Genomic DNA, 24,202 nt, shown 5'->3' with positions numbered 1-24,202 from the left:
GGAGTTTTCCATTGACGAATTTGTAAAATAAAATGCTGAGGGAGTTATCCAGTGGTGTTACGTTGTGATCACGAAGCAGCAATGAAGCATTAGCTGTGGGATTGTTAAATGTCATGATATGTATAGCCTAGCTGATCTTGAATGTGCTGTAATGGGGGAAAATGCGAGGGATAAGTCTTACCCCATGTAGATATACAGTAATTAAAATTACTGTGAATAAATGCATAAAAAAGTGATAGCAGGGTCTTAATATCGAAGTTTGACCTAGCCTTTAGTAGGATTCTAGTGCTGCATACTGACTTCTTCATTAGTGAGTTTATATGCACAGTAAATTTCAGATGCCCAGTTTTACTCCAAGAAGGGCAGTAGTGTCAGAAGCAAATATTATGTCATTACCAGTGTGAATCGATGGAGTGCCAGAAATGTACCTATTGTGCAAAGAAAAGATAATAAAATGAGACTTGTTAGTGTTAATACTTAGCTCATTACTTCGGCACCAATTCAATACATTGGTGGCGTCTTTGTTAATTTTGGATAAAAATAAATCTGTATATTTACCTGCACTTAGTATGGTAGTGTCATCAGCATAGAGTATACAATTGGATGAGCTTAGGCATAATGGAAGGTCATTGATATAGAATAAGAACAAGGGAGGACCAAGAACAGAGCCTCATGGCACACGAATATTAGTTACTTCAGGTAATGAGTAAGTACTAGGTATGTATACTGATCATTCTCAATCTTGTAAGTAACTGCGGAGTAAAGTTAAAGCTCGGTTGGTTATTCCAATCGATTCTAGCTTCTGAAACAATATGCAATGAACAGTAGAATCTAATGCCTTTGAAAGGTCAATGAATAATGCAGCAACAAAAGTACCAGCATCTATTGCAGTTTTGATGTTGTCTGTTAAAGATATTGACGCTAGCTCAGTAGAAAAGCCTGGCTGAAAACCAAATTGAGTTGGAGAAACAATGTGAAATTTTTCCAATTTTCCAAATAATTAGTCAAACGAGTAACCACAATTTTTTTAATAACTTTGCTGAAGAAGGAAAGTATGGCAATGGGACGATAGTTCGAGGTGAGGAATTTGTCACTTTTCTTAAAAACAGGAATTAGCTTGTTTTTTTTTAATGCGGCTGGAAAAATACCAGCTTAAAATATTAGGTTGATGATGTCTGAAAATGTGTCGCAGGTTAAATGGGCTAGGTTAATGTGAAAGGAGTGAAAGCCCTCTTGTCCTGCACTCGTGTCTTCCATGTTATGGATCACAATGTATATTTCTTCAGGTGAGACAAGATAAAGAAAGAAGGTGTGAGGCAAATGAGGGCATGACGAATTTACAGGTTTAAAAGGGTCGACTTCCTGTACAGAAAATGAATTATTGAATGCATTTAATGCATTCAATAATATCCTTATAACCACTGAATCGTCGTTATAAGGATATTACACGTAGTACTGCCGAGAAAAGAAATGATTACATTCCACTGCTGTTTCCGATTATTGCCAGCACTTTTAATCTTGTTCTTGTAATAATTCTTCTTAGTGTCCTTGAGAAACCTCCCTAAAATGTTAGAATATGTCCTATAGCGATTACATAAACTAATGTTGAATGGCTGACTCATCGTTTTTTTTTTTATAAAGGTTATCTTTTTTTGGCAGACAGTTCAATAGGCTAGTGGTTATCCAAGGATTATATACAGTCGAAAACTTGTCTGTAAGCATTTAATTTAGTGTTTGCAGCGAGGGCGCTATCTATAATGTTCGAAAACTTCTGGTAAACAATTTCTGGATTTAATGTTGCTAATGCTGGTGACCAGTCTGTGCGACTGATTAGATCTATGAATAATGATTTGCTTAGCACGCTCTTAAAAGACACAGACAGCAATTGGGCAATACTATCCAGTCTCACCTGGAGAGCATGTTCACTGCAATCGTTTTAATTGGTGCATGGTGTACAATGTTCACAATTTGAGACAAATAACAAATCAATCATTTTGATGCAGTCATGCATTATGGTAAAATTGACATATACAGAGCTGCTAGCAGACATATAGGTGCATGGTCATGTTTTAGTGCAGTTTCACATAATTTTACTGCTGAACAGCGTATACATCAGAAGGTTATTGTACCTTAATTCTTTAGCTCCCATATATTTTCTAAAAAATTGTACAAAATTTCCACACTTCCTTTATTCTAGCAAATTCTGCCACATTATATCCATACTCAAAAAATATATTGTGTGCGTAATTTACATCCTACATTCACTCGAAATGTTAATGAAAAACACCTATTTTAAAAAGGATGCTTTTCTTCAACATGCATTTAAAGCTCAAATGTAATTATCTGAACAGATGATAGCAAAAGGAATGGAAAACACAGAAGAATACATTCAAGGGTCGAAACTCGAGTGCACAGCATGAACTGAGTTGTCGAGCATGGCTCATCTCTGGCAAGCAAGACAGAAGAAGCTGTGGCCTGGACGAATACAGCTCATGGTTGATAGTTAGAGTGACACTTAAGGAACATATTAAGTTGGGCTAGATTGAAAGATCATGCTTCTGTAATATCTAATTCGTCATTCGTAGCGAGTACAAATCTTTTGTAAGGGATAAAATGACAAAAACAAAAAATCAGAGTGGTGCCACGTATTCGTATGACGTCAGCACTGGTTGTTTCACAGAGAGAGGCAGAAAAGGAGGTCACGTGGGTATTAGGTCCACTTGTCCCTTTCATTCAAATTGAGGAGCAGCAGCGGGACTTTCGATTACAATTTTCTATGCAACTAAGTCATACATTGTCGGAATCATTTAGGAGGCAGTGGCCGAATACTGCACCAGGGAGGCCAATTCCTGTTCTGGTGAGGGAGTGTCTTTGTTGAAGCTTAGTGGGCCTTCCTAATTTGGTTGTAGCTGGATTAGTATAGCGCCCCACTCGCTCTCGGCATCTTTTGCAGGTGTCAGGCGTCACTCCAAGCCTGCAGATGCGATGAGGTCAGAAATGAGGAAGAGCAGCAGGATAAGATGGAATAACAGTCAATTTAATCAAAAATGGAGGAGGCATAATGATTGGAAAACTGGCAGCTCTTTATACAAAGTGTCTATCGACCGCAAGGGTCCCAGAAAACTCGAAGAATGCAAACGTTATACTAATCCATAAAAAGGGAGACGTTAAAAAATTGAAAAATTATGGGCCAATTAGCTTACTCCCAGTACTATATATAAAATATTTACCAAAATAATGTACAATAGAATAATGGCAACACTGGACTTTAGTCAACCAAGGGAACAGGCTAGCTTCAGGAAGGGATGCTCTACAGTGGATCACATCCATCTCATTGATCAGCTCGTCGAGAAATCTGCAGAGTTCAGTAAGCCTCTCTATATGGCTTTCATAGATTACAAAAAAGGCATTTGATTCAGTAGACATACCAGCAGTCATAGAGGCATTACGTAATCAAGGAGTACAGACTGCTTACGTAAATACCTTGGAAAATATCTACGGAGGTTCTACAGCTACCTTAATTCTCCACAAGAAAAATATGAATGTACCTATAAAGAAAGGGGTCAGACAGGAGACACAATCTCTCCAATGCTATTCACTGTGTGCTTGGAAGAAGTATTCAAGCTATTAAACTGGGAAGGCTTATGAGTAAGGATCGATGGCGAATATCTCAGCAACCTTTGGTTTGCCAATGACATTGTTCTATTCAGCAACAATGAACATGAATTACAACAAATGTTTGAGGACCTTAACAGAGAGAGTGTTAGAGTGGGGTTGAATATTAATGTGCAGAAGACAAAGATAATGATGAATCGCCTGGCAAAGGAACAAGAGTTCAGGATCGCCATTCAGCCTCTAGAGTCTGTGAAGGAGTATGTTTACCTACGTCAATTAATCACAGGGAACCCTGGTCATGAGAACGAAATTTACAGAAGAATAAAAATAAGTTGGATTGCATACGGCAGACATTGTCAGCTCCTCACTGGAAGCTTACCATTATCACTGAAACGTAACATGTACAATCGGTGCATTTTACCAGTGCTGACATATGGGGCAGAGATTTGGAGGCTGACAAAGAAACTTGAGAACAAGTTAAGGACCGTGCAAAGAGCAATGGAAAAAAGACTGCTAGGCATAACGTTAAGAAGCAGAACGAGAGCGGTTTGGATCAGAGAGCAAATGGGTATAGCCAATATACTAATTCACATTAAGAGAAAAAAATGGAGCAGGGCAGGTCCTGTAATGCACCGGTTAGATAACCGTTGGGCCATTAGGGTTGCAGAATGGGTACCAAGAGAAGAGAAATGCAGTCCAGGACAGCAGAAGACAAGGTGTAGCAATGAAATTAGGAAATGCTTGGGTGCTAGTTGGAATCAGTAGGCGCAGGACTGGGGTAATTGGAGATCGCAGGGAGTGGTCTTCGTCTTGCAGTGGACATATAACAGGCTGAATGAAGCTAATGAAGTCGTATATTAGCACACAGATATATTTCTAGATGAATCGTTTGTCAATCTAACTCACCTTAATATTCTCCTTTAATGTCTTTAAAGGGTTAAGGTGAAGACTGCCATTTTCATATGGCTTTGTTTAACTGCAGACCTCCTGCTGGAGCAGTGTCAAGATGGCCAACACTCGCTAGAACTGTCTGACAGCAAGAGAAACTCTGCAGTTGAGCTGACCCTCAGCAGACACCCTCCGTACCCAGGAGACTCTCACTGCTATCTCACTGTTAGCGCACCATGGGCAGATGGCTTGCTTTTTGTTGTGCGTATGCTCAACATGCGCTGGGATGCAACACGATGCCTTGACTACATGAAGGTACTTATAGCCCTAATTGTCAACTTATTCCTCTTATGAACCTTACAGCAAAAAGAAAATACGAGCCATAGGCTTTCATTAATTCAGTATCATGGTCTTTTGACTATGGTCGCACTACCTGGAAGGTTCTTATGTTTGAATAACTTTAACCAGATTTGTGTGTCCACTAGGATGAAATTAATGAAAATCAACTGCATAATAAAAAGACAGTGATGCATTCTGTAAAGTTTCTTACAGGCAAAGCAGCATTGAATGACACACTGCAAGATCTAGAAGGCTTATTGCAGCTTATATATGTCCTGTTATCTTCAAACTGTGCAGATATTTACAATATGAATATGGCTGCAATATATATATATAGTTGCGCCACACATATTGGATACATGGTTACTCTTGTATGATGCAAATAAGTGATTACCTTGCATTACTGATTAATCATTTACATTGCAGACTTCTTATAGACACATCTTCATAATGCAGATCTCAAACCTGTCATTAGTCTGTCAGTTCTTACATATAATGTACAACTCTTTTACGAGTGTGCTTTGATACATAGTGTCAGTGCCATTGGTTGGCAGCCTTCAACTTGCTTCATTACAGTCACATCATTTCCACATGTCTTTGGTTTGATAAGTACGGAAGTAAGTTTTTTGGTTACTTCTATGTCTCTTTTAACCTGTACACTGATAACCTGCTACCAGCTCTGATGTTTTCTTATTTTGTGAACTGCTAACGTGCCTCTGCTTATCTATGGCGCATGCATTTTCATGAAATAAAATGGACTGAGCTCAAACAGGGGTGGCAAGTAAAAAATTAAATTATAGGGTTTTACGTGCCAAAACAACTTTCTGATCATGAGGCATGCCGTAGTGGAAGACTTCGGAAATTTCGACCACCTGGAGTTCTTTAACGTGCACCGAAATCTAAGTACTACACAGGTGTTTTTGCATTTCGCCCCCATCGAAATGCGGCCGCCATAGCCGGGATTCGATCCTGCGACCTCGTGCTCAGCAGCCCAACACCATAGCCATTAAGCAACCACGGCCGGTGGGTGACAGGTAGTTGAAAGTACAGGGTCTTTAGTGGAATTGGACCAAATATATCAGCCTTGCCCTCAACTTCATAGTAAAAAGAACTCATAAAGTTTATGCAGTTAGGTAACCAACTTTAGCCTATAAATTATTCCTGCATCAAAATTAAAATAGCAGTGGTAGCTAAAATTTAATTCAGTATAGCTTAGTGAGAATAAAAATGCTGTGTTTACAAAAGACATCAGGATTGTTCATTTAATATAGAAGTTGAGAAAAAGAATATGAAGTCACAGAAATGTGTGCAACATTTCATGCCAAAACTAGGTTTTACATGAAAAGTGTATACTGTATTGAAAGAAAGTGCAAGTGGGCCTAAATTTATCAATTTATTTATTTATATTTACATACTACAGCGTGTGCAGAGCTATTGCAGGAATAGGAGTGGTTATACAAGAACAACAAAGAGGAAAGAAGGTACATCATAAACTTAAATCGAGCAAAAGTCAAGCAAACAACAGCAACAAGAAATCAGACACCCAAAAACATAGTTACATATCTATAAGTAATTGGGAACATTGGTTGCGCTTACTAGACAATCACATGAAAGAAGACAGATTGTCTAGTAAGCGCAACCAATGTTCCCAATTACAATGAACCAATTTGCCCAACAACGCATCCTGCTCAACTTCATATCTATAAGTGTGGGTGCAAGCTTATCAAGTGGCAGATGAGCGGGGAAAGAAGCTGATTTTGAATATGTTGATGCAAATATAGCTGTAATGTTTTTGTACGTGGTGAGTCCCAGTTGACAATTTCATGCCAAATGCTGAAAAGGCGTTTCATAGACAACTGTAACAATGACTATTCTTCAAGGTTTTTGATTACTCATTATCTCGACATTAGGAGAGAGCTGTTAATTTAGCAAGCTGGACGGAGAAAAGCCGCAGTCTTGGTGGGGAAAGATAAAACGAACTGCCATTCTTTGAACAGATTAATTTTGTGTTTTTTATGGGGGCACCGAACAACACGACCATACTTTGATATTGGGTTTGTCAGGGCCTTATATAATATAACAGTTTAGTGTGTTTGGGTGCCTCCCTTAAGTGTCCGTTGTAAGTAACCAAATTTCCTGAGTGCTTTCTTACAGACCAAATTAATGTGTTGCCACCCTCGCCACCACGAGAGATTATGGGTGAAAACAACCCCCAAGTACTTGTACTTATCAATGATGCTCTTCCAACAAAAGCTGATTGTCTAAGTAAAATGTATAAGATTGGTAAAAAGCAGATTTAGCAGCACAATGCAGGACACAGAATAAACCATAACAACATAGCAAGAACAACATTGACAGAGCACGGTCCTTGTGGTTCTTTCTGTGCCCCTGTCATGTTAAGTCTGCTTTCCACCATGACATGCTGACCAGCCCTATCGATCATTCCGTTAAAGTATCAGGTAAATGTCAAAAAATGTGGTTTCTGTCGCAGGAGTGTCGATTAAGATGTTACTTAAAGGAAGCACTCTAAAATTAAGATGCTTCCTAATGTAGTTCCAGTGCTGCACTTAAGTACTCAAATGTAACTGGTATGCATGACAAGCCCTGTTGAGCCGTTTGGTGAATAGAGTGTGTAGTTTTGTAAAGGGGCCACGCAACTAGTATACTGCAGGCATGCATATGTCGAAGAAATGAACTGTAAAGTAGTGCGACATAGAGCCATTTGTTTTATCTCCATGGAGGGAGGAGCAGTACAAGAAACGTGGAGTGAGGCAAGGAAAAGGGCAAGTAGTTTTCCCGCCTCCTTGCACATCTTGAGGCAAGGACACAATTGTGCTCATTGGCACACTTTTGAAAGCTGGTAAGGCTCTGCAAGACCAAATGGCTGATGATATCTTTTTAATATGTGACACAACTGTCAAAGCCGACTCCAGTATATTAGGTGAAATTATGAATATTGTGGGGTTCTCACCAACGCTCTTGGGACAAAGGAACGACAACAGAGTAGTGCAAACAATCACAAGAGCATTTATTGCACTTTTCATAGACTAATGCCTGCTAGCCGAGTTGCTATCCACAAAATATACGGAAGGGCACGTGACAAATTGCGGAAGTGCGACTCGACCACCGCGACCGGATAACGAGCAAATATGTTCGCCCCCATGCTGGACACCAACGCCCGGTCGTTCGCGCATACGGTCACGCAAGCGGTGGAGCGTTCAAACGATCGTGTTCGTCCATTCCGGGGTAGGCCTCGCGAGACGATCTCGCAGAAGCATGGATCGGCACACGCGCAGAACGTCCGCGCCGCTAGCCGAAGCCGAGCCAAAGAGAGGAAGAGCCTTCTCCTTTTTGAGCCCAAGTAACCCCGCCGTTAGATGGCGTTAGCAAAGCAACGCTCGCGCCATCTCTCGTACTACCCTAGAAACATACCGACCGTCGCACTAAAGCCACGCGCCGAAGCCGGATTACAGGAGACGGGAGCTATGCGAGAAAACAACATACCAAGGAACATGAGGGAGTCGCGCATGCCCGCAATATATGTGATCTTCATGCAACATTTATTAATAAACGTGCTCACAATTTGAGCAAATCCTCAGAAAAGAAATACAAAAGACAGTGTGTGCTAATGAAGTCTACTAATAGCAGCCACGAAACGAATGTACATGTATTAGGTTTTTTGTTGCATTCATATCAAATGCCATTACATATTTGATATTATTAACTTCACAGCTGACTGACAATGAAAGGGTCTTGCTGGCTCCACTGTGCACATCTCGTGCCATTGGATCTCGCTTTGTTGCCATGCGAGAAAACAGGATCACGCTGGTAGTGGTGACCTCGAAGTTAACTCCAAGTGGAAACTACACTGGCCTCAACATATTATTCACTGGTTATGTCAGCAGTAAGTGTCTTTAAATTCTAGCTCTGCCCATAAGAAAATAAATGTCAACAGCAAGTCACATTTTCGATCATATATGGCTAACGTAAAAGATGTATTTAGAATTATCTAGGACTTTCAGTCCAATGCACATTTACCGCTACATGTTGTGCATGCCCGGTAAACGTAAGTGTTTGGATTGCAAGTAATATTAATCTGCAATGGCTATAATGGCTACAACACGCGGTGCCATGTGTCGTCATTTCTATGTCTGTACCTGTCTTTTTAATGTGCTATTGAGGATCCCAGAACCAAGGAAAGCAATTCTAAATGTTTTAAGTATTATGATGAATGAACACAACTGAAATTACTCATTGTATAGCTTAATACTCAGGACAGCCTTCAATCAGTGATATGCTTACATACACAATACCATTTGGTTTAAGATAGGAATATGCCTAATACTATATAAACCGATGTGGCGGCATACTTCTATTGAATTCACTTTAACTTCTCAATTTGCCACCTTTGTTTCAATGAAAAGGTGGCAATCAGGAATGTTGGAAAGAAGCAAATGTGAGTGCTAGATACATTGCTGTCAAGAATTCGAATTCAAAATTTAGATTCAACGATTCACAATTATTCACAACACATAAAAACTCATTTTGAAGGCTCCCCTGGCAAGAAAGCTGTAAACATACAGCTTGACAGAGGCCAGGGGGCCAGTAGCCAGCAGTAGTGGCAACAAGGAAAGCTATCCACAATATTAATTCATATTACATGCACATATCTGTACAGGACAAGAAACCAATACAAATGCAAGGCAAATACATTCGATCAGAATGAAAACAAAATTGTGATAAGCTTTATACAAATTGGAAATTCAATACTCTTGACACACTGTGAATTCTCATTAAGCTTGAACCCCGTTAAACTGAATTTTTGGATTTGGGGAACAATGTGTGAGTGTTTGGTTGGTTTCCCATGTATCCATTGCAAAAAACTCTGCTTAACAAGATGAACTTCTGCAGCTGCCACTGATGCCTGATACTCAGCTCAGTGACAGGCCCAGATCAATTGTCAGACTCGGAGGAGGTGGCTCCTGTAGCTAACTGTGAAGCAAATGTTGTTTCTGTGGACATAACTTGCAGCGTCAATGATGATGAGGAAAGCTGCAGGGCTGACACAATGTAAATCATAATTGAAGAAGCCGTTGATATATGTGCCTGTGTATCCTGATAATTAGGCAAGGACACTGCCCATGCAGGAGCCACAAAAACCAGCATCACACATTTAATGCTCTTCTTAGTGTTCCTTCTTTTTTTTTTCAAACATGAGTGCACCAGCTGATTTTTGAGAAAGCTGGGTAAAATATAGTCAAACCTTGTTATAACAGAGTCACAAGTGATATAAAAGTACTTTTATTACATGCAATATTTGTTATATGCATGTATCCATTGCATACTGATACTGGCAAGAACCATTTTAGATTTACTTTGTTGTATTCGACAATTCACTATATCTGTGTTTGTTATATTGAGGTTTGGCTGTATTGGCTTTTATGATAGCACAAATATTTTCATTGTACTGGTTAGCAACAATTGCTCAATGGATTAAGTAATACCGGTGTCACACGAGGCATTTTCGATTGCGATATGAGATCAATTTCTACAGCTTGCACAATGAAGCCAATCAAAATTGATAAATTCAATCCAGATGAAACTTGATAGCAATCAAAACTGCCCCATATGACACTGATATAAGTGTGCATAAAGCAATTCATTGTGTCATGCAATCTATGTCACGTAATCACTTTTTATGTCTGCCTTTTGGTTTTAGTACTGCTTTCTTTGTTACTTTGTGTCATGGATATTTGGCCACACCGGGAATAGCAGATTTGGATTTATTTAGATCACTTTGGTTAAGATGAACAAATTTTAACAGTCCCTTTGAATTTGTCTTAATAGGATTCTCTGTAATTTCTCTTTAAACAGCACAGAGGTATAGAGTAGCATATATAACATATCATATGTGGCATGTAGTGATAGTGACTTGGAAAATTCTAACAAGTAAAATGTTTATCCTGCACATTTACCGAACCATAAGCTTGAAAGCTAAGAAATAACTCAAGCTTGTAATTCACTCTGCCTATGTCCTCATGACATAACTTTTTCAGCTGTTGATGTGGGGAAGTGTAACCAGTAAATTATATACTGGTCTGAAGGCAACCAGCAAAAGCCAACTCTGGCAGTATAGAAAACTGGATAGATGGCAATCTTAATGACTTCTCATGTTTTCAATGGCCTCCCTTAGAAGTGCTACAACCATGTTTTGGTGTTGCTTTGAAATATAGTGAACTGCACACAACTGCTTTCCTTCATTCCTTTTGTGGTTAATTTTTCTGGATTGTCCTACCAATGCTTGACAATTGTTACTTATAGTACAAAGTGAAAAAAAGAAAAAAAGATGGAGGGGGGGGGGGTGAGGGAGTAATAGACAGAAGGCATATATTTGACTGAAGGTTCCCATTATATCAGTGCAGTTTTAAATGCTCCACATGGTGAGAAAGGCATGCCTGATTAAATCATTTTTACAAGTTGACACAGCAAAAAAGAAAAAGCCATGTGAACAGGTGTGTATGGAACCTTGGGCGGAATTGCCAAGAATGCTACATGTAAACTATGAGGGCTGTAGATATGTAAGCTATTGTGTTCGCTACTGCCAAGCTGCTACATACAACCAGTCAAGGAGCAGCCAAGGTTATCTATTGTTCTCAAAGAGCAGCATCTACAGTGCTTGCGAAAGCAGATCGCAAGCTACGTGATCAGACAGTACTTCTTGTCCTCCATGAGGATGGACATCACAAATTATTATTAGTACATTAACTGACTCTTCTAGCAGCGCAATAGCATGAATGATGTTATGGCATACTGCAACTCTGCATTGAAGGATCAAAATGGTGGTTAAGTTTTCAAGCAAAGTGACATGTATTTAGGTGATGTTTTTATAAAATTGCAAGCAATCTGAAATGTATAGTCATGCATGGATAACTTGTACATAGTAACTTTTTTTTTTTTAGAGTTGTAAGGGAAGACAGCATATTTTGTGTACTGATCAGGAAACAGCTGCTGCCTATACAATAAATATGCATATTCAGATAGACATGTCTGAAATGGCAGAATTAACTGCATGAACCAAGCGCACATTTTATATGTAAACTATAGCCAGTGCAGATGTTTTTCCTAGGCAAGATGAAATGGCTAGTTAAACTGACTGACCACCTTAACCTATCTAAGTGGTAGGTCTTAGTTGGATGTCATATACATTAAAAACATTTTTTGTGAACGGTGTCAGAGGAGGCAAGTGAAGTTCCCAATTCTTTTCAAGTACTTGCAAGAATATGAGCCTGTTTGTATCAATTTATTCTTTCTAAGAAACATTAACTCTGTACAAGAACAATGAACCTGCAGAAATGTTGGGTTCGTGCTTTTTATCATGGATAAGTGACATGCTTATAAGGGCATGCACATGCGTTTAAGTAGAAGCAGGCCCTTCAGGTATTGTTGGTAGATCTTCACTTCATTCTAAGACTCTTTAGCCACATCTGGCCCTTTCACCATAACACAACCATACGTCATCACCAGATCTGCACATTTTATATTCTCTCTTGTCAATATACAGGGTGTTCCAACTATGATGCACCAAGCTTTAAGGGGAGACGTGGATTATATATTTTTTGATTTTGGTTGCAAAATTGAGCTTCATCATTCTATTTTCATGTGTAAAAAAGCCAAGGTGTTTCTCAATCCTGAAGATTTTGAAAAAATATTCTAATTGAGGCATGGTAGCTGTATGGGCCTTGTCTTTCCATTCATGCTCGACTGATGAAGATCACAACCATAAGTTTTGTACAGATAGTACACCAGCTTTACTGGTGTAAGAACAAGCAAGCACTAGCCCTGACTGAGCTGGCACTAGTTCATTCTTCAAATTTCACCGGTGCTCAGCTGAATTCATGCACTGTTGTAGAGATTGCCACTTCTATATAGCCATGTAACTTTGTTTCGACAAAGGCTTCAAGGAGGTTCTACAGCAGCCGGGCATACTTTCAACTAAAGAGACAATTTGCTCTGAGCAACCACACAGACCAGAGGAAGAATTGGAAAAATGTCTGGAAAACAGACAGCTGAAGCGAAATCTCGATAACAGTGCAGCATAGAAAGCCTGCCTGGAGGAGAAGGCTCGCAAGGGTTATGAAGGTACCACCTACGCAGCAGGAGAATGTTGAAGTTCTGAACTGTTGCAAATACCGGCCTACATTTCGGCATTATTTTACGCAAATTGACCGTCTCAAATAGTAAAAAGTATGTTTAGAACTTTCCAATTTTGTATTTATCCTTTTACCATTTTAGGCTGTTCTCACTGCTTGTACATCAGAATTGTTTAACATAATGTGACTCAATCTCAGCCAAATTCTGTATGCATATGCACAAGGATATGTAGAATGCAAGTATCTAGGTCTTGCTGTAAATTTTCAGAATTTTAATCATGTGCTTATGGAAACGACTCATTGATATTCACAATAAGATTAAATATGTTTTATTTAGTGAGGCACTGAAACACTTCTCTAACTAAACATATAATGGCATCACTATTAAATTACATTGGCTCATGAATCTCCTAACACAAAAATATTTTGAATCCTTCAAGCACAAACGAAGTTAGACTTAGTTACCAGACTGATAAGTAGCTTTATCTCTCCTTTCATTTCCACTAGCATGCTTGAATTAAGCTACACAGGGGAGATGGCAAGGGGTGCAAAGGAGGCACCTCTGGCTCTGCCAAAATGTTGCATGTCTGTGGTGAGACAGCTCATGGCGGCCGAGGTATCTATGCTACATTTTTAATCTTCGAGGCCTAGCACAGCAGATGCAGCAACGCGCAATTGCTTGTGTAGACCGGCAGTGCAAAAATGAAATGGCTTTTCTATCTTTTTAAAATTGCACACACATATTTTTTTCATTTCAACTCAAATGAGCAATAATTATATTACTGAGAATGTTCTCGTGATCATGAAATCAGCCAATAGCTGTTGTGGGCTCCCCTGCTTGCAATGACGCTGCGTGATGGCATTGCAAAGGAGAGAGAGCAAGCAATCTTTCACTGCTTTTTACACAAGATTGTAAGTCCCCTGCTGCATACAGTGCAATACTAGTTGGCTCACATGTTCACAGGAGCCTCGTTAACATATTGGCAACGTTTTCTTACTATGTTCAAAAAGTGTGTCAGGGCCCCTTTAAGTATGAAAGGAGAAATTAACCTTATTTTAGGAGAACAGATTTGAGACCTAGGCCTCTCTACCTAGATGACGGCCTCAAGCCCTTGGGCCTTGGTGGCATCTTTGGCCTGCTGGATTGCCTTAAGTTGCATCTTCCGGTGCACAGCTGAGCATCGCGGTCTCCCACTGCTCTCTCGCCTTGTGTATTTTATACTGTGTGGGTGCGCGAGGAGAAGCCCAAACCATATGTTGTAGGTCCACCCTTTCGTTACAGAATCTACATCTATCCGTGTAAAGGTCCGGGTAGTAGCGGTGGTAGGCCACCAGGTTCGGATATTTATCTGTTTGTAAGAGGCGCCATATCATCCCTTGCCATCTACTTAGCGAGGAGTGTGCTGGGGGGAAATTGGCCCTTCCCAATTTATAGTGTTTGGTGATCTCGTTAAAGCTGGTCAGCCGGTCTCTCTCCGTTCCCAGTATTTGCATGTCACCTGCTTGGCTCGTCAGTTCTTGAGCCAGGTTGTGCGCTATTTTGTTCCCAGGAAGGAAGGAGTGTGAGGGTACCCATATAATGTGAACGTCTCAATCTTCATGAAAGTTGTTTGAAATTCTCAGAGCTTCCGGCGAGATTCTTCCTTTGACATAGTTCTTGATGGCTGTCTTGGAGTCGCTGACTACGATGTTAGCCTCCATTATGGACGGTTTGCAAAAATACTGCTGCAGATGCGTGAACACGGCTGTCATTAGTGCCCTCTCCATGGTTAGATGCAAAAAGCAGATGAACAACCAACACAGAGGAGGCGCGAATGTGATTGCTCTCTTTTTGTGATAATGCGGCTAGTTGTGTCATGTATCGGTGCTCAAATTGCTTCAGTCCACTCTCGCACCCAGACCACTGAAGCTTCGTTTGTTGTACGATAGGCGGCGCTCACTATTTTGCAAACCTAAAGCCCCTCAATTTTCCAAAAGTAGCGCCATTCTTAGATCTTTCCGCCACCCCGCTCACCCAGGCGCTTCCTCCTCCACTCCTCCTGTCGCCCCAGCCTCCTCCGCTCCCCCATTGGCCAATCTGTGTCACGTGAAAGCGGGCCCCGCGCTTTTGTATATATTTTTTTTCCGGCGCAGAGCAGGCGCCGCGCTTTTGTATATCTTTTCTTTCCAGCGCGCTGCGACCCCCAATCTTGGGCCTGCGACCCCCATTCTTGGGCCTCCGCGACGAAGTACGGCAGGCGGTTTGAAGGAGCTCGGTAGTTTTATACAATGTGTTAGGGCCGAGTGCTTAATTGCGATGCCGTGCTGCTGCGCCTACGGTTGCCACAACAGACCCAGTGACGGCAAAAAGCTTTTATGCGAAGCATATTACGAGGGCTCAACCCAGCTCCTCAGGCGCGGCGGTGACCATGAAATCACGTGACACCGTGACGTCACGACAGAGGAGAAGTGGCTTTGGCTCAACTCTTGCAAGACGGGCTGGGTGGGAATCGAACCAGGGTCTCCGGAGTGTGGGACGGAGACGCTACCACTGAGCCACGAGTATAACGCTTCAAAGCGGTACAAAAGCGCCTCTAGTGAATGCGGTGTTGCCTTAGAAACGCGCTGTTTCTAAGGCGTGCGTCTCTTGCTCAGGCGCACATTTCGTTGCCGCGCCGAACGCTGCTTTGCTCGACGCTCACCGCGTCCAATGCGGGGCGCGTAGTCGCTGCCCTGTAGCCCATTGTCTTACACCCCTTGGCGGGTCGACGGGAACGCTGTCGCGTTCCACTCTTGAAGGCGAAGAAGTAATGCATGAGTTGTTTCTTCGTCTAGCCGAACCAAATATAGCCAAGCAACAGCAGTTCACCAGGCTAAACAGTGGTTCAACAACTAAAATAAAGGCTAGTATGCTTCGCATCCTGGGCTTAACCTTACCTAAGCCACAGCCATTTTTGTTTTACCATCCGCCGGGCGCAACGCAAAACGAAGAAAAGTGTGGATTCACAAGATCGGGCGGGCTGACTTCGAGCAAGTGGCAAAGAACGCGCGGCTTTGTTAAGTGACACGGCTCCTCCAACCTCTTATTTTGACGCCCGTGTCAAAACGGGCCCGTGTCCAGTGCATTGGGGGTGCGTTAAAGAACCCCAGCTGCAAAAAAAATTAATCCAGAGCCCCCATTATGGCGTGCCTTATGAGATCGTGGTGTTGGGATGTAAAACCCAAGAATCAACTTTTCTTCTGTCTTGTGTGCCTTGACTGTTCCAGTTAACGCAACACTGCTTCCTTGTGAAAACTTACAACGTAAAAGAATACAGACGCACGTAGTATACAGAGATAAAATTAGCACTTCAACAAAAGTGTTGCTGGTGCCAATGAGGGAGGGGGATAATTATTTTCTGAACCTCTTTCCAGTTGTCCCATCAAGTTCCTTCTTTCTTTTCTATCAAATTCTAACCATTTGCACTGTAATAAATAAATAACGATTTCATATGCTGGTAAGTTGTTAAAATTATCTATACCGCCTATGTGTGAAAACGTTGCTCATGGCCACCACAACCTGTGCATGAGCTACGTACATCTGTAAAAGGCGCGGAACAGAAACGGCCCTGCTGCCAGGCATTGCTGACCGCAGACAGTCGGAATCTCTCACGCGCCGGCCGAACAAAAGCATCCTGCGGGTACGTAAATTAACCTACGAAACCACGTGCACATACTTTCGCGCTGTCAAAACCTGAAACTCTGGTAATTACTCGCGTGTCTGAGCACACCGCGTGCTTGTGTCGTGTTTCAGCAACACGAACTTTCAACGTGCGCGCGCTTTACGCCTTAAATACGCCTTGAATAATGGTGCTTTTCTCTATTTCTTCCGCAAATCCGACACGACATTCTTAAGGCCAGTTACCGACTGACAAAGCAAGATCTAGATTGAAAAAACTGCTCCGCAGGACTCGAACGAACTTTTCCGCGGATTTCCTCCCGTAGCGTGTTAGCCGTCGTCTGCTACGGCAGGCCCACTGCCGGCGGCGCCACCGTCGAGGCCGCGCCGAGCGGAGGAGGAGGGAAGTGAATGGCGCTACTTTGGGAGATTGAGGGGCTTTATGCAAACCGTCTACCCAGCGGTCGATTTAGGCGCCACTGGCCTCCTTGAAGCCCTTGGGTTCAGCGGGAGCAGTGGAAAAGTAAACATGTCCGCAATAGGCATTAGTAAGAGGTGATTGCAGGATTGTTGGATGAAAAGTAGGGAAACGACAAAAAACGGAGACGTACAAAAGCACAGTTAGCAATAGGGGATCAGAAAATTTGGGTGTGAAAGTTCATAACGTTCTTTTTTATTTTTTTATTGTTTAACTTAGGTAGGACATTAGGCAGTATAATAGCAAGAGCTTGGTGGCACAACCCACTGCCCCGTTCCAAAAGGGACGCTCATAACATCCGTCCGTCTGTCCAGTACTAAGGCAGCCTCCTCTGTCACCGCCGCCTTTCCTGTTTTTACAGTGCCACTAACTCTGGAGTCACCCTCTAGACTCGTACTAACTATTGACGTAATCTGTCTGTTTGCATACTCTGCCGCGTCCACATTTGCAATTAGTTGTCCACGAGGAGCAATATATGCTGTTTTATAACACTTCCCTATATGCCTGGTATGAAGCTGAAACTTTGACAAGCAACCATACTGTTCCAAATTTAAGAGGTTACAGAAAAATAACCAGATAAGATATTGAAGAACTAAAAAAATATTTGAAAATACGAGATTGAACTCTATATTCTTTATAAATTTCATTCAGCTAGCTTTATTATTAACAAAAGTGGATCTCTGAGGTGCACTTACCCTTAAAAGAAGACATCACTTTACACGAAGTACATCTAATTTGCAGTAGAACTCAGCAGCTATAGCTGTCATCAAGATTTTTTTTGTTGTTGATTACATTCAATTAGTTAAATATAATGAATTATATAACTCATAAATTGCTCTATTAATTTTTACAATTATAAAAGTCTTACCATAATAAAAAACAGTGAACTGGGATGTTTTCAGTAAGGTACTATTTGTGCGCTTTTTTGGGGGCTGAATAACAAAGTCCAGGAAATATAGAATAAGTTGAACGTTAATACAATGAACATGCATATGTAACAAAGTAAATCTGAAATATTTTTTGCCTATAGCGCTGTGTAATGAATCTATGGTTATGATGAATATCGGATACATATATATAACAATATATATTTTCATGCCGGACACGGCATCATTATAGTTAGGTTTGACTGTTTACCACGTGACCATGTGCCGACCTGCACCACAAAAGCAGTGCTCTCAGACAAGCTCACTGGAAGGGTCTCTCTGGGGCTGCAAGAAGGTATTGCAATGCGAAGATAGCTGAGGGTACAGTCGTACACCCGTTCCATGGCATGCCGACAGCTATCAGCATTTGTTCTGTACCAGCACCCAGTTGACTTGCTGTCTCAAGCAGGGAATTACAGATAAAGTCATAGTTCTCTCACTAACTTTTTCCTTTTCTTTTTTCTGTGAACCCAGTGAGCCTGTTCAAGGGTGCTGCTTTTTTGTGTGGTTGCGTACTTAGTCATGTGGTATTTCTCATTATTAGTTATAATTAATTATAATTACTAATTGAATGTTTTAAACAAAAGAATCACTGGTAGCTTCTCAATTCGGCCATGAACAATATCTACTTGATTTTGTCCATATTAAAATAGCCCTCCTTTTTCAGAGCTTAAGCATGATAGCTGCGACTCTGTCTGTCTGTCTATCCATCGGTATGTTCGTCTCTCTCTCTCTGTGTGTGTTAAATTCTATAGCTTTTATAAAGTCACAAGAGAGCTTCTAGCTGCCAAGAAAACTTACAGCTGTTTTACAACTTTTCTCTTATGCTTCAGAAAATCGGTGCAGTCCCAATGACATGTTTCTCTGCGTAGAATCAAAGGTTTGCATTTCCAAGGCCCTATATTGTGATGGAATAGATCACTGTGGTGATGGAACTGATGAACCAGAAGACTGTGGTGAGATAATTTTTCACTGTTGACAGCAAAGAATTGACACAAATGCATTCTTTGCCTGGCTTCCCTGAATATCTATTTTACCTACATACATTACAATGACTAACTAAGGATGTTAAAGAAAGTATAATGGTAACTAGGATTGAACTGTGGACCCTGTGAATGTGAAGGTAGCATTGTACCTATCACACCACAGCCATGCCTTGAATGCAAAGAGAAAAGCAGGTTGTTGTATGTGTTATTCTACCTCATGAAAAATTGCTCTCCTACAGCCAAACTGAAAGTACTTTGAAATAACTATTTTCGTTATAAAAACTAATCTGTAGTTAGTGGTTAACTGAACAATGGTTCACTTATAAGTGTGCCATTGCATAGCACATGTAGGTAAGCCGTTTCATACTGCAAGCCTTGTGAATTAAGATATGGTACAGTCAACTGTGAAAGAGACTACAAGGTAGCTCAGTGTGGTCAGCAAAAAAAGTTTGTGAATAATGCACAAGAACTCTCACAGTAATATCTGGGCATATGCTTCTTGTGAACTGCACGTGTTCAGCTAACATTGTTTTGAGCATTTTAAACTGGTATGAGCGCATTATGAGTAGCAAGGATGAAAGTATTAATGATGATGCCATAGTGGCACAGATCAGTGACCTCCATGATTAACTAGATGGCTAGAAAGACTGACTGGGCAGAGCCAAATTTTTCAATGCGATTGCTGCACATGGTAATGTGTCAATGAAGCAACATGGTGTAACAAGCTTGTTGATTTGTTAATTACGGTGTGTAATCATGCAAGAAATGTCCGGAATATGAGACCACAATGTGGCCACCATTACACTCACCCTTCCAGTGTTGGCTCCTGCTAGATGCGACAAAGGAATGCTGTACTTGTACTCAATAGATAGTTATGCCAAAAATTATGTGCGTATCTGAGCCAGGACTGAAAGCTATGTCACTAGGTGATGCCAGCAAGGCGTATATTCACTCTGGTCAACTTTCCAAAGCTATCATATTGTCACTTATAGGTAAGCATATTTCATTTACCCATGTTTCAGAAATCACAGCTGACAAACCTTTCATGAATGACATGGTTCAAAAGGTATAAAACACATCTCGTGCGTGCAGAAAGCACAAAAAAGGCATGGAGTAGTGAACTTGAGCACAGGCTACACAAATAAGGCACGGCACTGACGAATGCCACAGTCAGTGCCAAGGAGGTTTTCTTTCCTGAGCTGGTAAAATGGATCAAATACAATACAAGAAAACATTCTGGGAGCACATTTTCAATAAACGTAATAAAGAAACAAGCATACTATTCTTCACTACAACAACTACATTTGTCAGGATGAAGACAAAGACAAATGTTTTAATAGTTGCTTTAAGTTATTTTCTGCGAAGAACCACTACACGACACTCCTTAATAGTTTTACGTGCCACATTGAAGCCACACTAGCTCTTGCGATGATCGCACCAGTTAGAGTACCAAGAAATACTTCGACAGATGTAAGCAAAATAGGCAGATTTAATATCACCATAGCTGTCAAAATGGTTGCTCTTTTGTATGTACATTTTACAAAGCTCTTGAAACAGGAGTGCTTCCATAGGACTGAAAGTAACTTTGCTGTTCCAGTGCCCAAAAGTGGATTGAAATCTCTTGTAGTTAACTATAGGCCTATTTCGTTGTGCTTAATTTCATGTAAGGTATTCAGGCATATCATGTACAGCTGTGGCCACGCCTGTGTAGAGCGCGCGAGCAGACGGCCTTGCCCCGCGGGACGACACCGTGCGGCAGTTGCGGGATCTGACACACAGTGCCCAGGAGCATGCACGGCCTAATAGACATGCAGGTCGGCACACGCTGCATAAATTATGCTGGTAAGCGCACGTGTTTTGCCGGTTGTGCGCATTACCTGAGGGCACCATCTTACTACACACGATGACAAGGGAATTGCACATGTGAGTGATAGCGTGTGCGATTCTGTCAGGGCACGTGATATGAAAAACTATGTCTTCACCAATCCTAGATAATGTTATCGGCCAATGAAATGACAGCATCGCATGCGTGCTGCCTATATTAGACATAGAAGTCAAACCTTTTTGCAGAATTTATTCGCAATGGCTCCCCGACTCACAGCGGATGAGCAACGCGCAATTGCTATTATGGAGCGCACAATGTCCCAAAGAGCGATAGAGTCGGGTGCGTGTTATCAGCTGAAATGCGTAATCTTTTAGCATGGCGATACCCAGAGCGCCCTGAGGAAGGGTACATATTCGGTTAAACAACTGCCCGTTTCAATGTTGGCACTTGTGCAATGCAGTTCTGCATGTATATTAGGCTGCGCATGCTCCTGGGCACAGTGCGTCATCCTGCAACTGCCGCACGGTGTTGCCCCGCAGAGCAAGGCCGTGTGCTCGCACGCTCTACACAGACGTGGCCGCGGCTGTACATGCAGTGGCATCTCCAAATATTTGGAAACCAATAACTTTGTCCTTACGAACCAATATGGCTTTAGAAGGGTGTTTCTTGCTCACCTCGACGCCTTGAACTCTAGCACGACTTCATAAGTGCAGCGTAATACCGGGTTTATGGTGGACACAATACTTCTCGACTTCTAAAAGCATCCAACTTAGCTTCACATGAATTATTAAAATATAAAATGAGGACACTATGTACAAGCAAAACTATGAAAGTTATATTGAATAAATTGCCTTAGTGAATGTGAACAGTGTGTCGTCTTGGGTAGTAAAATATCTATGTCAGAGCGAGTTCTGAAGTCCTGCAAGGATTAGCTAGCATTAGGTTCCTTGCTAGTTTTAATTCTTAAAATACGAATCGAATACAAATAGTCAGTATCTAATATCAAACAGTCAAATGTAGATGCATATATTTACGAGAGGAATATTTATTCTGATATAATTAGGTACCATGCCTGTCCTGACCAATGTAAATAAAACTGCTAACTATATCAAATATATTAGATTAGCTTTAAATACAAGATCACTTATCAAGATCACTAAATACAATTTATCATTAGTGAACTTCATGAATGAATGGCTGCAGTATGACTAACTTTCAAAAAAACAAGAAACAAATAAATAAGTAGTCACTGAGAAATGATCAGAAGTAGAACTGAAAAAAGAAAAGCTGTTGAAGGACTTGTGCACCATAGACACATGTAAAAAGGCCTGTTACAAGGAAAATGTGACTGGTTGTAAAGTAAAAAATAAAACTGCTACATGACTAGATTGCCAAAAACACTAAATGACAGAATACAATATCTAAAAATCACAAGTTGTCATGTAGGCTTTTGCCACAAAACCTAAAACAAGGCTTGCATTCACATTTTGTTTCTGCATTGCTTTAAAAACATTTGTTGTTTCACTTCCGATAATCTGTCATACTTTATTTAGCAAACAGAGAACAGTAACAATACTTTAACGGTCGGTTGTTGCAAAATATTGGGTAATGTTAGAATATTCGTAAGTACAGAATAGCTCCTTTCTGATAACGAATAGTTAGTGCAAGATATTTGAATAATAGTCAAAACTTTGAATAGTCACCAACCCATAATTTTTATAAATGATACTGCGTTGGAAATGTCACTCAACCTTCAGTTGTTCGCAGACAACTGTGTAGTTTTACTGAACAATAAGTGGCAGCCATGACAAAAAATTTGGAGAACGCTTAAGCTTCGCCTCGTAAGAGTGGAAGGTGATAGCATTCAAAGATCCATGACTGCTTCTCACACTTCCCAGAAAATGCTTGCGGTGAGCAGGTGAGCCTTCTGGTAGAAACGCGGCCTCTTGCGTGGGCTGCGGATACACGGACGTGAGCACCATCTGCATGGTGTTGTTGCAAGGAACCAAGCGCAGCGTGCCGCTCTATGAATGGTAGAAATGCTGGAAAAGGGTTTATGTTTCAGTTTCCATTAACAGAATTACGTTTTGACTTGTACGCTGCGACTCGTGAGGGCCAATGCAGCAGAACAACTGAGCGAGTCAGAGTGAGTGTAAAAAGGTTGCGATGTCTTGCTCCCGGAACTTGACCCCATACTGTGTCGTGACATTACAACACAGTATCCTCCTGGGAAACTAAATGTAAACCGGCAGTAGAAAAGCTACTACATTAAATTATTAATGGTGCTCTGAGGCTTGTCACTATTCTTCTAGCGTTTAGAGGTCTAGGACCATTATTTAACATAAAAAACGAATAGTCGAAATATCATGTCAGTACCCGTCTAGAGAAGCTATAGATCCTTTTTATGATTACAAATAGAGTTCCTACAAGACTTTAAGCTAAGCCCTCTGGAAGAACACAAGTTACAATAGCCTTTGATTTTATAGAACTCTCCAGCTGGCACTGCTCTAAAGTTGGAGTGTTCGACAATTGAATTTTATTGCGAAGTACTACAAAAAAGTCTATCCATGAGCTCGACGCACGGTGCACATTCTTTTTATCTGAACACATCAAGAATATGTGCCTACAGTGTACTATGCAACAAAATACTTCTTTCTTTATTGGCTAACTTGATTGCCAAAAATGCAGGACAGGAAGTTGTCTGGGGTCCTGAACACACTACTGCCACAGAGAGGAGGAAAGGGTCTATATCAGAGCTAGTGCTTATAATCTCATTAAGTGGCCATTCCATATGCAACTACCTCGCATTTGAAGCTATCAGCCTATCAGCCACATGTGCAACCTCATTTGCAATATGCTAATGTTGTGTGGAATGTTCACTTATGTTATTATTGATAGCTTAGAAAGACTGCAAAATCGTACAATTCGATTTATATGCAAACAATATCCCAGGGAGTCTGTGTAACCAAAATTAGTCAAGGGTAAAATGGATGCCAACCAAAAACATAAAAAAATGAAACCAAGACATTTCTGCTCCCATACGAGGGGGGGGGGGGGGGCTTATTCACAACGAACAAGGTTCCTGCTAGTAACAGTGCAAAATGTAGACAAGAGATGAGACAAGAAGAAAACCACAAGCGCTGACTTTCAACAATGTTTATTCCGAAAGAAACATGGCTTCTTATAACCATTGCCCACACGTGCCGCAGTCACGTGATCGCACATCATGTGAAACATGGACTTTTTCTTTTTTGCACCTAAGATAGTGGTTGCACGTGCAAAAGCTCAAGTTCTTTTTTTGTCAGTAACAAGGACGGCGTGCTAATGCATTGGTCATGCAGCCGAGATTACCAGACTT

General features: G+C 41.1%; 1 protein-coding gene across 3 annotated transcripts in view; it reads left to right on the top strand.

Moving 5' to 3' along the window:
- Nucleotides 1-24,202, top strand: part of LOC135901760 (uncharacterized) — a 32,201-nt gene that overhangs the window by 1,546 nt on the left and 6,453 nt on the right. For 2 of the 3 annotated variants that reach the window (XM_065431589.1, XM_065431592.2), the window contains exons 2-4: nt 4,598-4,818; nt 8,575-8,746; nt 18,867-18,989. In XM_065431589.1, coding sequence (XP_065287661.1) covers nt 4,598-4,818; nt 8,575-8,746; nt 18,867-18,989 — 516 coding nt within the window. The remainder of the gene's footprint in view (nt 1-4,597; nt 4,819-8,574; nt 8,747-18,866; nt 18,990-24,202) is intronic. The other variant, XM_065431590.2, reaches the window with a different exon arrangement.

This window comes from Dermacentor albipictus, chromosome 1 (assembly GCF_038994185.2).
Source record: "Dermacentor albipictus isolate Rhodes 1998 colony chromosome 1, USDA_Dalb.pri_finalv2, whole genome shotgun sequence".
Taxonomy (NCBI): domain Eukaryota; kingdom Metazoa; phylum Arthropoda; class Arachnida; order Ixodida; family Ixodidae; genus Dermacentor; species Dermacentor albipictus.
Note: the sequence above shows the minus strand (reverse complement) of the source record. Positions and strands in the feature narration are given on the sequence as shown.